Genomic DNA, 15,072 nt, shown 5'->3' with positions numbered 1-15,072 from the left:
ACTTGCAAATTAACAATACTAGCATATGCTGCATGTATTTTTCTCTCAGCTTTCTTGTATTCCTAAGGGAAGACCCAATCAGTTAACCAAGGTAAACTAGCTCTGATTTAGGGACAATATCTGAAAAACCTAGTCAAACGCTTTCTGGAACTAAAGAATCAGGGCAATAAAAAAATAGCACTTGCGACTTAGCAGCATTAATAGATAGACCTGTGTTATCATAGTGAGTTGCAAGCTCATCAAAATTGCATTGTAAACTGGTAATGGAAAGGCACAGGTTCAACAGGTCGTCGGCATAATAAAGTACAGATGTATCAACACCTTTAGATATGCAGCTAGTAGCAAGATCAACCCAAGCAGGGAGAGCAGCATTATTATAAATGGTTGGGGAGGTCATTGCTCCTTGATTTATACCAACATTAACTGGGAGGTCTTCTTCAATGAACAAGTCACTAAGTTTCAACCGGACTTTCAGATGGTGATACATGTAGTAAAGAGACACTATAACATCCAGGCTAACACCAGTTATATAATTCAAGCATTGCTTGAGAGTGGAGAAGTGACCCGAAGGTATTTGTCACATCATATGCACCTAAAAACTCCCTGATGCCTCCATTTCTTGAAGAATAGAACATAAACTTTGTAAAGCATGGAAATGGGGGCATATTACAATGCTCATTTACCCCATCTACAATCAAAAACTCAAAAATCTTTACAAAAACAATAGACTTTGTGGGCTCATATGATGAGCAAGAAACATGCAGTTTTCCCTTTTTTAGGATAGAACTGCTTGGAGTCGTACCGGAGTGTTTACAGATTGGACATTTTATGCAAACTTTGACCCGTTGAGAGATTTTTGTGATCAATACATATTCGGGCTCAGGCATATCCATACAGTCAATACATATCCACTTCTCACATCCATCGCAGAGAATTGCAGAAGAGACATCATCAAGATCTGTCTCACACGCCAAACACTTATCACATCCTTTTTTGGGGCTGATATGAATTCTTGTTGAACCCCCTCTAGGTGTTGCGTCCATATTATGAGTTGGTTGTTTTGGCGGCATTATTTGGTCAGTATTAATGTATCCTTTTTTTTCACTGATTTTTTCTGAACAGACTGGTCACTTTTCACAGTGTTTAAAAGTTCTGCCTGCAGAATTTATTAAATTTATTCAATTGCACTTAATTTTCAACCACATTGTATAGCATCATTGTCATCACTGACTGATGAAGCAAAAAATTAACTTACTTCAAAGTCCATATAAGTCAAATAAAACACTTAGAAGGACAACTTTAAATATCACTGTACGTTAATATACTTATAAAATATCACAAAATATGTCGGAAAATGTCTTTAACATATAAATTGGGATTATAATCCTTTTTTCAACTTAATCAGGGAACAAACCAAACAGGTTCAGGCTATATGCTAGGCCTATCAAAGCTAGGCTACTACCTTAAAGAAGATCTCTTCTAAAAAAAAAATCAACTATATCCAACAAAACAAAGAAAAATACTTCTCTTATTTACTCAAATTGGTTTATTTACTCAATTTGGTAGGCTATTAAGTATAGGCTAATTGTTGATATTTTTTGTTGTTAGTTGTTTGTGTAAACAATGATGATTATGATGGCACTATGAATCATCTGTTTAAGAAAAGAGCTGTCCACAATACTATCAATCCAATTAGAATAGTTAGAATAAAGTCTAGTGTAATAGATGGCAGGACACTATGGCAAATGAAGTACCCTATATCCGGGCAATGGATAAAAATTTTATTTTCCAGTCAATTTCTTATGATAGATAAGACTTTTCTGAACACATTGGTATAACTTTATATATAAATAGAATACTTGGTCACACCAAAAAAGCAGTGATTTTGTATTGTTAAAAATTTAGCCTCTGGGCCAATACTTCATCACTGTCATCACTACCCATGGTCAACACCATTCTTGAAGCTATAAACTGATCTGGCTGACACAGTAGATTTGCTAAGTGAATTCCACAATGGGACAATGCAATTGGTGAAGAATTTGAACTTCTTGTGCATTCTGCTAAATTTTTGACACAGTTTTATGGAATTTCCTTGTGTTCTGGAATATTCATTGTGATCAAAAATGGGCTTGATAGTGTCACTGGTCATCATCTTGGGGTTGGGGTTGGCAACCAACATACCAAACTCAAGATGGGGACAAACAAAGCCTGTGTAAAGCTTCTTGATAACTCTTGGTTGGTGACTTGTTACTGATCAACTGATCAAACCAAGGACCTTGTTTGCCTTAGCTGCTTGGTTCTGACAGTAACTATGAAACTTAAGCTTATCATCAATTAATACCCCAAGCTCATGCTCTTCCTCGTCACTCTGAATGGGCATATTGTGACCTACAGAGTCAATCATATGATAATTATGGCAGGGATTATTTGGACCAAGACGAAGGGCTTAGAATTTGTATGAGTTGAACTCAAGCGTCTAAGTTGTTGCCCACAGACATAGGTTATTTAGATCTTGTTGCAGAGAAGAGAAATTTCCTGTTGAGGCTGCTGGACCAAAGAGTTTGGAATCGTCAGCATAAATTGTCAGATTTTGGAGATATGTGAGAAGGAATCAAGTTTCACAATCCCCATCATCCACTTCCTTTATAGATCCCTAAACTTTTTTACATATAGATGATGATTTTGTAAAATAACAACTTTTCAATAAGGTATTTGGTTCAGTTTTTGCTCAAAGACATACCAAAACACATACTCAGTTTACTCCTCTAGATTTAACTAAATAATTTGTTGATTCAGAGTTTACAGTCCAGCGGGTTTATTTGACACTCCGAAATCTTGATCCAGGAATGACACCAGATATTGATGGATTTTCTAATGTGATGTTATATGAACTTGCATCAGTGCTTGCCGGACCACTCACATATCTTTTTAATCTTTGTCTCTCATCTGGTATATGTCCTTCAGCTTGGAAAAGGACTATCATTAGGCCGTTGTACAAGAATGGTTCAAAGTCCCATTTCAATAATTACAGACCAATTTCAAATACATCAATCTTTTCCCGTATAATGGAGAAAATTGTGGTGAGTAGAATCCAAGCACATTTTGAGGAAAATAACTTATGGCATTCTGCTCAGCATGGTTTCTGTAAACGACGATCTTGTAACACGCAACTTCTTGAGGTGATTTGTGATTTTCAATTGCTGGCTGATAATGGTATTTTGTTTGATTGTATTTATATTGACTTTTCCAAAGCATTCGAAAAAAATTTCCATTCCACTTCTGATAAACAAATGTCAACTATATGGTATAGGCCCACAAACTAAAGCATGGATAACAGATTATCTTACAAATAGAACCCAAGAGGTTGCAGTAGGTGATGCTTTATCATCACCTATTTCTCTCATAAGTGGAGTTCCACAAGGCAGTTGTCTTGGGCCAGTACTCTTCTGCCTTTTTATCAATGATTTACCAGGCGTTGTTAGGAATTCGACCATAAAAATGTTTGCAGAGGATGTAAAAATCTACAGGCCAGTCATGAGTGAACATGAGATTTCTTTACTTCAAGAGGATTTGGTTGCTCTTGGCCAGTGGTGTACTGCAAACTCTATGTTTATTAATGAAACAAAGTGGAATGCTGTGCACTATTTGCGTAGACTCCCTCAACATTACCATTACTTTGTTGTTGGTAAATTAATTTCAAGTTCAGAATATGTTTGTGACCTTGGGATTTGTTTTGATTCAAGTCTCAAATTTAATAAACATGTATCAGACATCACCCATAAGGCAAATTACAAATTATTACGTCTAAGGCGCACTTTTTCTAAGTTTAATCTCACTTTATGTATCCACTGTACGTCCAGTACTTGAGTATTGCTCATCAGTATGGTATCCCATTAATAAGAGAGATATAGAGAGGGTTGAGGGAGTGCAACGTTGGGCCACCAAACTCATACCATACCTGAGTCATCTACCTTACCACCAGAGAATGCAAAGACTACAGTTGCCTTCTCTCCAGTTGAGACATGATAGAGCCAATGTAATAAATACATTCCGCATTGTTAGGAATATTGATAATACCACCCCAATTCACTTCTTCACTTTTACAGAATAAAGTAGCACCCGTCCACACGAACACAAAATTTATCCACTATGTTCACAGGAAAGAATAGGCCAAAACTCTTTGTATAGCTAAGTGTAGAAGACTTAGACTTCACTTCAATCGGAAATAGTTGCAGGTACCACGGTCAAGTCTTTCAAAAGTAGTATAGCCTCTACAGATTTGGATACTGGGTCCTATCACAATCCATTTTGAGATTATTTTTACGTTTATATTAGCTGATTTGTGACAGTGTGACAGTTATTTTGTAAGCTTACTTTTTCGTAGGTTTCAATTATTAACAAATGTGTATCAGTTAAGTTGGTATGTTATTGTATGTTTCATTAATTTTGTTTTTCCAATGTTTTTCAGTTACTGTATGTTTTTGTTAAGTCATTGACATTGTTATAGACTTTTTTATAATTGTTTTGTGCGACAAGTTTGTTAAAGCTTACCGTATCTTGGTATTAATAAATAAATAATAAATAAATAAATAAAGTACCAAGCCACTCTTGACCACCTCAGGAGCATCATTTATGTAAAGGTTAAACAATGTTGGGCCTAGTTTGGTCCCTTGGGGAACACCACTCTTAACGTGAACTGGTGTGGAATAGATGAGGTCACCTCTTTGATCATATACAGCAACAATCTGGGTTCTGTTGGATAAGAAGCTTTGAATTTACAATGCAACATCAATATCTATCAATATTATTGAAAAATCACTGATGACAGCTGCAATAAAACAATCACTGAGTTAAATGGTTTGAACCTGAAACCAACAAAGTATGGCAAGGCCACCACTTGGATGTCCACAAGATTTGCACTTGAGATGGCAATTGATGCTGCATTCTGTAAGTTTAAAAAAGAAAGTCACTGCTGAAAGGAAATGTTCTTGCACACACCAGTCTGTTATTCTGGACGAGGGTTTCAATAAGTGGGAGCTTTTGGCTCACTCCACCATTAATGTTCCAAGATATAACAGATAAATCAGTACAACTAGCCATGGTTAGTGAAGTTATTACTGCACCACTTTTCTAGCATCAGTTTACAATTTTCAGGACATCAATACAAGTAGCAATTGTGCTCCCTCGACTTACAGGAGATGCAACAAAGTTCATTATGACATGGCAATTCACACAAGGATCTATGACCTCTTTGAGCACAATGGGAACAAACCTCAGTGTTGCCACAGTCTTTTGCCAAATGTCCATTAGATTGATGGCAATTATAGCATCTTTTTGGAACAAAATGGAAAAGTTCAATTTGGTGCACCTCACACCTGACCTTAACTGGGTTTGATAATGCATAATATAGATCAGCTTGTGATGAGAAGAACAACTTAAATGTACAGAAGAACAGCTTAAATATACAATAATGTCTATACACAATAACTATACTAATAAGCCTTGCTCTAGTTTAGTGTTTTTGCATTACCTTAAATTGCAGCTTGGAGAAATCTAAGGATTTTTTTTTCCTTTTGAAGCTATTTGAAGAATTGCAGCTTGGAGCAATTTAAGGATTTTTCCCCTTTTTTAATCATCACCAGAGTTGATGATTAATGACGTTTTCATTGTTGTTTAGTGAACAAGTGCAGTTGGATGATCAGTAGCTTCCCAGTCAAGTTTACACTCCCTTGAGGACCACTCAGCATCAACCCTTCATTTGAAAATGTCAACAGATCCAGCAGTAATTGTTTTTTCCTAGAGTTCATTCAAACCAGTGATAAACTATTCATACTTAATATTTGTTAAAGTCCAAAGTTCCTGAATAATGTTTTGCCCCCAAAGTATAAAAACAAGAAAAAATAGAGTTGAGTTGAGTGAGCAATAGTTTATAACATTTAAAAGGAATTTAACAAGTAACAATTTTTATAGTGATTAATATAAAAAACTTTTCCCCAAAATGAGTTTTTCAAAGAAAAGCAAAAACTCTGTTAAACCAAAAATAAACAAAATTAAAATCAAATTATGTACCAAGCACAACACTGTCACAAATCATCATCAATAAATAAATGAAACCCAAAACAAACAGACATTACAATGAATAAAAGAGTCAAACTTAAAACAAGGAGAAATTAACATAAGTAGGGCTGACAACCCCTATGCCTTCTCAAGGCCAGTACGTAATTTGCATTTTACAAAAAAAATACATTTTTTTAATCTTTTTACTTTTTTAATGTTAATAAATCAAAAATTATTAAGACTTAAGGAATAAATATCAGCATGTATATATTAAACTGGCAATGTACAATCATTAGTATTTTTTCAGTAGAGTACAAATTATGTACTGGCCTTGAGAAGTCATAGGGGTTGTGAAATATTTTTGGTATTCAGACTGTTTTCAACTTTACAACTTTGCTCAATCCCAATTTATGAGGCTCCAAAGATCTGTAAATACATTTCCTAAATTTAGGAAAAACCATTGATATGGTTTGGGCCTAGGGTCGGTTGGGCCTGCAACCCTCCACCCGAAAATTTTACCGCAACGAAAAACGATTATACTGCCTCGGATGACCTACCCCCCCTTTACCTTCCACGACCCCAGCATGTCCCTGGACCGATTTCAGACCATCGAATGAACCTCATTGACGAGGGTGGAATACGCCTCGCCAGCTGGAACGTACTCACACTCAACTTTCCTGGAGCTAAATCAATGCTTGCTTATGAGCTAAAACGCTTCAATATAGCTGTGGCTGGCTTAACGGAAACCCGCCTTGTCGGAAGAGAGTCCGAGGATATTGGTGAAGGATATCACCTGATCTGGTCTGGTGACCCAAAAAGCAAGACAAATGGTGTAGGCCTCGTGCTGAACGCTAGAGCCAAGAGAGGCCTTCTCTGCTATAAACAAATTTCAGATACAATACTGATGGCTCAGCTCCACCAAAAGCATGGAAAGTGGAAAATTATTGTAAGCTATGCTCCTACCACTCTTAGTCCTGCATACGTGAAGGATCAGTTCTATGTGGGGCTCTTAGTAACCCTGTCTAGAGTCCCACCCCACGACTTCGACACTTTTCTGGGAGACCTGAAAGTGACAGTAAATGACAGTGAGGGTGTGTGGAGAAGTGTTCTCGGCCCTGTGACTCCAGATTTACTGAATGACAACGGACAAAGACTCCTCCAGCTCTGCACTATGCATAATCTGGTTATTTCAAACACGCTCTTTCAGAGACGAGATATACACAAATACACTTGGTATAGTAACGACGGCCAGACAAAGAAGATGATTGATTATGTTATGATCTCGGGTTGCTGGCGCTCGTCGATAACAAATTGCCGGACTTATAGGTCGGCCGAGCTTGGAAACACAGACCATAGGATGGTAGTCGCCACACTCAGGCTACGCCTGAGAGCACAAGGACAAGAAAGACGGCCTCCCAAGCTTGATCTGAGTAGTCTGGCTACATCTCAAATGCAACAGAAGTATGCTCTCGATATCTCTCACCGGTTGAGCTGCCTCCAAGTTCTGGACGACCCTGAAGTAGCCTGGAAGTCTTTCAAAGATAATATACTCGATTCTGCTGGCAGAACCATTGGCTGCAGCAGACACAAGAATAAACCCTGGATATCCCAGGAGACTCTGTCTGTAATCAAGCTGCACCGGAAGGCCCGTTTAGCAAAGAATATGCCAGAGTACAGACGACTCAATGGCCTGTACAATAGCCTACTGCACAGTGACAGGAAGACCGTTGTTGACAAGAAAGCCAGGGATTTTGAAGATGCTTCAAGAAAAGGAGACACCTGCTCCCTCTACAAACACCTCCGCGAGCTGACGGAAGGGAAGACTTCCACCGTGAGTCGTGTTTTTTCTGCTGACGGAAGCATGCCGGATGACGATGCAGGCCAACTCTCTGCCTGGAGCAGTCACTTCTCAACACTTCTGAATGCCGAGGCAGTTGCTCATCCCGACCCTGATCTGATTGAAGCAGCAATGACCACACCCGAGGCTACTTCCTACCTTGTATCGCAACCGTTTACCACCTTTGAGATCCAAAATGCTGTAAAACAGTTAAATAATAATCGAGCCCCCGGCGTCTGTGGTATTTCTGCAGAACTCCTCACGTAAGGGGGTGCAGCGATGATTCTGTGGCTCCAGATAATCTTCTCAGCTGTATGGACGACGGAAAGCATACCGAATGACTGGCGTGCTGGCATCATATTGCTGCTCTGGAAAAGTAAGGGTAGCCGTCAAATCTGCTCCAACTATCGTGGGATCACGCTTTTCTCCGTTCCTGGTAAACTCTTCGCCATGTCACTCCTGGACAGGTGTTCCACCTTTTTGCATAGAAAGAGAAGAGTCCAGCAAGCCGGATTCACGCCCGGCAGGTCGACGACGGAGCAAATGTTTACTATGCGCCAGTTGATCGAGAAGACGCGAGAGTTCCACCAAAAAGCGTACATCGCATTCGTGGACTTTAAAGCTGCCTTCGATTCTGTTGATCGCCGTTCACTTTGGCTGATACTAAGAACTACGGGTCTACCCAAGAAATATTGCTCACTCTTTGAAAAGCTGTATGAGGATACGGAAAGCTGCGTGCAGGTCAATGGAAGACACAGTCCCACATTCCCGGTGAAGACTGGCGTCCGCCAAGGTTGTGCCGCCGTTCCCGAGCTTTTCAACTGCGTCATAGACCATGTTATGGCCAGCACAATGAATTGCCTTCAATTCAGTCTTCAGTTCGGAGACCGGGTACTCTCTGATGCTGACTTCGCCGACGACATAGCGCTAGTTGCGAGCACCATCAATAAGATGACCAAAGCTCTCCAGGTGCTCTCAGAAGAAGCCTCGAAAGTTGGACTGAAGATCAACTGGCAGAAAACCAAAGTTATGCTCCTTGAGCCCCCCACGTCCCGTTCTACTGTAAAGGAAGTCAACATCGGAAGCAACCAAGTAGATGTGGTTGAAGACTTCACTTACCGGGGATCTATTCTGTCGAATGATGGCTTGATCACAAAAGAGCTTACATCTCGAATTGCCAAGGCTTCAGCACTTGTTGGGAGGCTTAGCAGCATCTGGCGAAAGCCAAACATAAGCCGATTTACCAAAATGTGCATCTACAATGCGTCAGTCAGCCCCGTCCTGCTGTATGGACTGGAGACGTGGCCAGCTGCCAAATCTATCCTCAGCGCCGTCGATGTCGCTCAGACGAAACATCTCCGAAGAATCGAAAGACTTCACTGGACTGACCTCGTTAGCAACCAGACTCTCCTATCACGTACAGCTCAAACTCCTTTCTCAACGCAGCTCGCCCAGCGTACTGTTGGGTGGTACGGCCACCTCCTTTGCTTGCCACGCGACGCCCTAGCACGGGTTACATTTGACTTTGACCCCACCCTAAATGGAGGTAAACGATCCAGAAGACACCCACCCACTAGGTGTAAAGACACAGCCAATTCCTTCCTCACACAAGCCAACATCCCGGTGGAAGAACCTGCAAGCCTGGCGCGTAACAGTTCAACCTGGAGGTACTTAGTCTCATCGTTCTCTACGCTGAACCCTCGGCAGGAGCATTAAGTCAAAATAAGTAAGTCATTGATATAGTCAAATAAAGTCAAATAAGTCAAATAAACTCAATTCAAACAACAGAAATTGCATTTTTCAGAACTAGAACCACAGAAAAAGAAACCAATAGCAGAAAATTAAGGTAGAATGTTGTTTTGTCAAAATTTCAACAGGTAACTGTCAAATAGGCAAATTTCTAACAGAAGAGGGTTCTAGAAATCAGAAGGGGGTTAACATGGAAGCTGGGCAATGCCTTCCCAGAGTATGTTTTTGGCCCTGGATTCATTACTGAAAGTTTCATTTTCCTAACATAACCCCTTTCTAAGATAGCAAAAAGTAGCCTAAACATACCAATAAAACCTGCAAAAATGAACTGACTGCTGATATTTTCCTACAGTTACAGGAGCATAGTTCTTTACTGTAAGTACAAAACCCTTACAAACAAAAAATAAGTCCTAACCTTTACTTCTTAAATTGCACAGAACACAAAGTCTATCTATAGTCCTACTTAGCTTAGTTTTTGGGAAAAAGTAAGATATATGGTAAATTTTTGGAAGTTCATATTATTGACTCATGAACAAAGTAAATATACCAGTTGAGGCCTTTTTTATGCTCATTATGAATATAACAATCATTTTTTCAGAAATGAATTTAACCCCCACCCCTATATATACCAATCCAAAGTAGGCTATATATTTGCACATTAGAGGGGTTGGGGTAAAGTTTAAACTTGCCTCTCATTTGCACCAGAAATAAACTTTACCCCCATCCCCCTAATGTGTAAATATATATCCTGAATTAATATATATAGGGGTGGGGGTAAAATTTGTTTTTAACCATAATAATTATTAAATTTGTAATGAGCATAAAAGATATTGAGTGGTATGTTTACTTTATTTGTAGGTCAATAATATGAACTGTCAAAAATTTACCAGCTAGACCTATATTACCCTTGATTTCAGTTCAAGTCTACTTTCCTTTGACTAGGCTTGGAAAACACACCTGCTAAACAATGGAAAACTATAATGTTAAAGTTATATAGGCCTACAGAATCATAAGAGGGGAGGGAGAGGGGTACCATTGTCAGAAAAGCAACCATGATATTTGGAAAGAGCATAAAATAATAAGAGGCATAGGCTACAACATTTGTTTTATAGCACCTTTCCTTTAGATATGATCAGCCACAGCCAATTTCCTCTAGGCAGCTTTATTTGACTAGCCAGGCTCAACTAGGCCTATGCCTAGCTTATGGCCCAAAATAGCCTTGGCTAGCAACAAATTGAGTATCAGCATACAACTGCAGCTATTGCAAAGGAAACATGTTAAGGGAAAAAATTCTGGTAAAGTTCTACAAAATCATATTTTTGAGTTAGCCTAGGACTAAAGTAAATGCACCATTCGATGCCTTTTTTTATGCTGATTACAAATATAATAGCCTAAGCATTTCTATCAGAAATCTAAAGAGAATCAGTTTACTCAAAGCTTTCTAATGGGCTGGTTGCAAATGAACCTACCTCAACAACAGTCATATCTTCACAAACAAGTTGCATATCCATCATAATATAATTTTTATGCTAGGTTATATCAGAAGTTACACGAAAATTAATTAATCACTAAAACTAACACTACTTTCTTTAGCTAAAAGTCAAGTTATCAGAAACAAGCAGAGAAGCCACAGTGATGAATACGATGTAAGGCTTCTTTGTGGATTTAAGTCAAAATAGATGACACTCAAAGGTTTGGATTGTGGGTTAAAAATATTGTGCCTAGAGAGATTTCTGAACTTTCTTTTTAATGCTACGAGTAGGTTCGTGGCATATAAAGTTATACAGAATAGAAACTGGTAATATGTGTGATCATAGACCGTATCATCAAATTTATGAGGACCAGAAATTTGGTAATAAGTTCTAATAGTGCTACTTGTGTTCCATTGTCCGCCGTATGCTCTCTACCGAAAAAATCGGTTCACGTTTAATTATAAATTTTGTCATGAAATTATAATTTATTTTGAGATGAAATATAACAGATATTTCTTGAATTTAATTTCCAGAGAAATTGTCTGGGAATAATTTTAAGTTCCATTTTGACTAGCTGCATATCGCACAACAAGGCTTACGAAAGTGTGGGTGTATCCTACTTTCTAGGGCCAAGGATCAAAGAAAGGTTGAAATCACTTCAAAATGTCTTACAGATGAAATATAAGGGCACCGGCAGAAAATTTTCCAGGGGGGGGGGCAGACGCCAAAATAGCAGTGGTGGTTGGGTAACAGTTTAGGTGGTTTAGGACACCAAACTACGACTTCACCCCGAAGAGGACGAATTTGCAATCAATTTAAAATCCTGAGAAGCTAATTGATTTAAAAATATCAACACCTATATTTTAGGCTTCCCAGTTGCAAAAGAAGTAATGCCAAACGCTGGCAGAACTGGATTCCACCAAGCTGATTCGCTTTATTTTTAATGAAATTACGCTATGTTTGGTGATGTGTAATTATGTATCAGCTATAATGAAGGGGGGGGGGGGGGTGAGTCATCTTTAAGGTGGAGGGTAAGGTAGATTCCTACAAAAGTACATTTTAATTGACAAACTGCATAGTCTTCCTGAAGCTTCAGATAAATGTTGAAAGAGGTATGGGGAGTAAGAATTAATTAAAATGTTTTTCTATACATCTAAAATGTTACATTCCCATATCTAAAACCACACAGGTGGAAAAGGCAAGGCGGGTTATCATCAGCCCCGTCAGGAAATTTCGTTGGGGTGACAAATACTGCAAGGAACTTAGCTTTCAGCAATTTTAAATGGTAACATCTTTCTTTTTCCGTTTATATGAAGTACTTCAATATATTTAAACGAATGTATGTAATGTATTTTTATCGATAAGAAAATCTCATTGTAGAAGTTATGATGGCTTCAGTTATGTAGAAGATCAAAGATCTCACAGAATTGCGATCCATACAAACAATATTACTTCTTTTCCTCCAACCAAAATTCTTTAGTAGTAATATCAACAAGGACTTTTCACCACAATTACTATTCATCGCCAATTTTTTAAGTATATTCAAATTTTATATAAAAAAAAAAATTCAAATTGCAAATTTAAACGTAGGACGTTACTAGTGAATGAACAATTATTGATTTACACATTTCAAAAGTAATTAACCAGGGATTTAAGGGACCGGTACCTCAAATTATATCTTGGTTAGGCCTGGGTATGATTAGGAAAACAGTCAGGAATTAAAAAAAAAAAATTATCTTTTCAACTGAAAGCAAGGAACAGATTTGAAACCTATTTGAACAGAATATTTTTTGTATGAAGGAGGTGTCTGCTTATTAGCTCCCTACTCTTTTCTCTGAAGTTTGGCTTTTTTCCAAATTTTTAAGAAAATATGCAGGTGGAAAAAAAATATTTTTCAAAGCACTAAAAAATTTTTGTTTAATGAACAAAGTGTTGAGAAAGGCGCAGTCCCAGTTATATACAGAGTAATTTATATTTATTTTAAGTTTTAAACTTGCTCCTTACTTTAGTTGAAAAACCAATTCGATTTGTTTAATTATATTTAATGAAACTGTAAAGTTTTATTAATATAATACTTTTGGTAGCGCAGCAAAAAACTATTAATATTTCAATGATCTCTATTTGGAACTTGATGGATAATCAAACAGTTCGTGTTAACAAACTGTAAGTAGGGAGCGACCCGGCTCAATAATAACCAAAACTATAAAAAACGGAGTTTGGATACCAATCAAAGAACCTTACTGTAGAGGTTTCAAGCTCATATTTGCAAAATTGTTGAATTTTTGATTTTTGCCAGAAGGAAGATCACGGACGCGCGTTTATTTGTTGTTTTTTTTTTAATTTTTTTTCAGGGGTGATCGTATCGACCCAGTGGGCCAAGAGCGTCGGGAGATCTTCTCTCCCAACTCTCTCTCTCTCTATTCCTGTGTGTCTAAGTGGGTGTTTACATGTTTCCATTTGATTGTAGGTGTTTTTCTCTCTTTCTCTCTCGCTATGCCTGTGTGTCTGGGCGGTTGTTTACATGTTTCCGTGTCAGACTCTGTTTGAATGTAGGTGTTTATGTCTCTCTGTCTCTTACTATGCCTGTGTGTCTGAGCGGGGTGTTTGCAAGTTTTCTGTGTCCGACTTTGTGTGATTGTAGGTGTTTTTTTCTTTCTCTCTCACTATGCCTGTGTGTCTGAGCAGGTTTTTGTATGTTTCCGTTTCTAACTCTTTGTGTTTGTAACTGTTTTTTGTCTTTCTCTCTCACTATACCTCAGTGTCTGAGCGGGGTGTTTGCTTGTTTCCGTGTTGGACTCTGTGTGATTGTAGGTGTTTTTGTCTCTCTCTATCTCATTTTACCTTTGTATCTGAGCGGGTGTTTGCATGTTTCCGTGTCTGACTCTGTGTGATTGTAGGTATTTTTGTCTCTCTCTTTCCCTATGTCTGTGTGTCTGAGTGGTTGCTCGCATGTTTTCTGTGTCTGACTCTGTGTGATTGTAGGTGCTTTTGTCTCTCTCTCTCGCTATGCCTGTGTATCAGCGGGTGTTTGCATGTTTTCTTGTCTAATTCTGTGCGATTGTAGATGTTTTCGTCTCTCTCTCTCTCTCTCACTATTCCTGTGTGCCTGACCGGGTGTTTGCATGCTCTTCGTGTCTGACTCCGTGTGATTGTAGTTGTTCTTGTCTCTCTCTTTCCCTCACTATACCTGTGTGTCTCAGTGGGTGTTTGCATGTTTCCGTGTCTGACTCCGTGTGATTGCAGTCGTTTTTTTTTTCTCTCTCTCTCACTATGCCTGTGTGTCTGAGCAGGTTTTTGTATGCTTCCGTGTACAACTCTGTGTGATTGTAAGTATTTTTTGTCATTCTCTCTCACTATACCTTAGTGTCTGAGCGGGGTGTTTGCTTGTTTCCGTGTTTGACTCTGTGTGATTGTAGGTGCTTTGTATCTCTCTATCTCATTTTACCTTTGTTTCTGAGCGGGTGTTTGCATGTTTCCGTGTCTGACTCTGTGTGATTGTAGGTATTTTTGTCTCTCTCTTTCACTATGTCTGTGTGTCTGAGCGGTTGCTTGCATTTTTCTGCGTCTGACTCTGTGTGATTGTAGGTGTTTTTGTCTCTCTTTCTTACTATGCCTGTGTGTCAGCGGGTGTTTGCATGTTTTTTTGTCTGATTCTGTGCGATTGTAGATGTTTTTGTCTCTCTCTCTCTCACTATGCCTTTGTGTTTGGCAGGGTGTTTGCATGTTCTTCATGTCTGACTCCTTGTGATTGTAGGTGTTCTTGTCTCTCTCTTTCCCTCACTATGCCTGTGTGTCTTAGTGGGTGTTTGCATGTTTCCGTGTCTGACTCCGTGTGATTGCAGATATTTTTTTTCTCTCTCTCTCTCACTATGCCTGTGTGTTTGAACAGGTTTTTTGTATGTTTCCGTGTCCAACTCTGTGTGATTGTAAGTGTTTTTTGTCTTTCTCTCTCACTAT

General features: G+C 38.6%; 1 protein-coding gene across 2 annotated transcripts in view; it reads right to left on the bottom strand.

Annotated features, from left to right (window-relative positions):
- slmb (beta-transducin repeat containing E3 ubiquitin protein ligase slmb) overlaps positions 1-11,266 on the bottom strand; it is a 149,865-nt gene extending 138,599 nt beyond the window's left edge. For both annotated transcript variants that reach the window (XM_089093617.1, XM_089093618.1), the window contains exon 1: positions 11,113-11,266. In XM_089093617.1, coding sequence (XP_088949743.1) covers positions 11,113-11,157 — 45 coding nt within the window. In that variant the 5' untranslated portion in view covers positions 11,158-11,266. The remainder of the gene's footprint in view (positions 1-11,112) is intronic.
- Positions 11,267-15,072: the final 3,806 nt, after the last annotated feature.

The sequence above is a fragment of the Artemia sp. Qi Xiang Cuo genome, chromosome 8, assembly GCF_049724085.1.
Source record: "Artemia sp. Qi Xiang Cuo chromosome 8, ASM4972408v1, whole genome shotgun sequence".
NCBI classification, from domain to species: domain Eukaryota; kingdom Metazoa; phylum Arthropoda; class Branchiopoda; order Anostraca; family Artemiidae; genus Artemia; species Artemia sp. Qi Xiang Cuo.
The sequence above is the reverse complement of the archived record's forward strand: the minus strand, read 5'-3'. Positions and strand labels throughout refer to the sequence as shown.